This window comes from Schistosoma mansoni, chromosome W, assembly GCF_000237925.1.
Source record: "Schistosoma mansoni strain Puerto Rico chromosome W, complete genome".
NCBI classification, from domain to species: domain Eukaryota; kingdom Metazoa; phylum Platyhelminthes; class Trematoda; order Strigeidida; family Schistosomatidae; genus Schistosoma; species Schistosoma mansoni.
Window position 1 is genome coordinate 14,581,320 of NC_031502.1, and position 1,234 is coordinate 14,582,553.

At 33.9% G+C, this 1,234-nt stretch overlaps 1 protein-coding gene across 2 annotated transcripts in view; it reads right to left on the bottom strand.

Moving 5' to 3' along the window:
* The window catches only part of Smp_096410.1, a gene marked incomplete at both ends in the record, with an annotated part of 5,473 nt that extends 4,460 nt beyond the window's left edge, over positions 1-1,013 (bottom strand). Inside the window, one exon of one of the 2 annotated variants that reach the window (XM_018788670.1) lies at positions 813-1,013. In XM_018788670.1, the coding sequence (XP_018654191.1) occupies positions 813-935 (123 nt within the window). The remainder of the gene's footprint in view (positions 1-812) is intronic. The other variant, XM_018788671.1, reaches the window with a different exon arrangement.
* Between the last annotated feature and the right edge of the window lie 221 nt (positions 1,014-1,234).

Sequence of the window (1,234 nt, forward strand, 5' to 3'; positions counted from 1 at the left end):
AACCATTCATAAAAATTCCGTTCAGTGGTTTTGGGGAGATACAAAGGTTTTTCTCAAATTTTTCATAGAACCGGCTGGTCGGATTGAGATGATTCTTGTTTTATATTAACGCCCACGCTCTCGCAAATAATCTAAAACAAACGTCATAAAAATCCGTTCAGTGGTTTCGGAGATACAACGATTTTCTCAAATTTTCATAGAACGGCTGGTCGGATTGAGATGATTCTTGTTTTATATTAACGCCCACGCTCTCGCAAATAATCTAAAACAAACATCATAAAAATCCGTTCAGTGGTTTCGGAGATACAACGATTTTCTCAAATTTTCATAGAACGGCTGGTCGGATTGAGATGATTCTTGTTTTATATTAACGCCCACGCTCTCGCAAATAATCTAAAACAAACATCATAAAAATCCGTTCAGTGGTTTCGGAGATACAACGACGAGTCCCAAATAGGACGAAACGCGCGTCCTGGATTCCACTGCTAGCCACTATCCATCTCTGCTTAATAAAATCCAGTTAAAGCCTTCATATGGAAATTTCGAATATATATGTATCTGGCATCCAGAAAAGAAGAAAAGCACTTAAAATGGAAATATTTTAGTTTGTTGACGTAAAATGTCTATTGTATTTAAAAATTCCATATAGCAACAATTAACACACTAGTTTTTGGTATAGGAGAGCCCAATACTGACTTATTTCTCCAAAGAAAAATATCATTATTGAGGTGAACATGCAATATCACAAATCTAAGTCATCTTATGTATAAAAAAACATGTGAAAGAGTTGACATTGAAATGGAATAACTTACCGTAAGAAATTTTTCATTAAATCCACTTAACTTCATACATTGTCTTATTTCTCTTCTTGACAGTGTCCCATTTCCATCTTTATCCATTTGACGAAATTGATCGAGTAAAATTTTTTCATCCATCTTAAAACGTTTTAAATATCAGTCAAAATTTCGAGAAAAAGAAGACGTTTAAGTATTTAGTTGTTACGTATTTTGTTCAAATGCGACTGCCCAGTCAATTTTAATCCAGTTTTTCTTTGTTATGTAATTAAATTAAGTATATCCAACCACGCTGTTGCGTGTTTTATGTGACCTTGTGTCGACGATCTTATTGGTGGTTGAACAGTTCAAATATTCGTTAACCAGAAAGGAAAAAAATTCATACACACACTGTAACATCGAATAGCCTTTAATTATAAATTCCTAGCTTTCTCACAGTG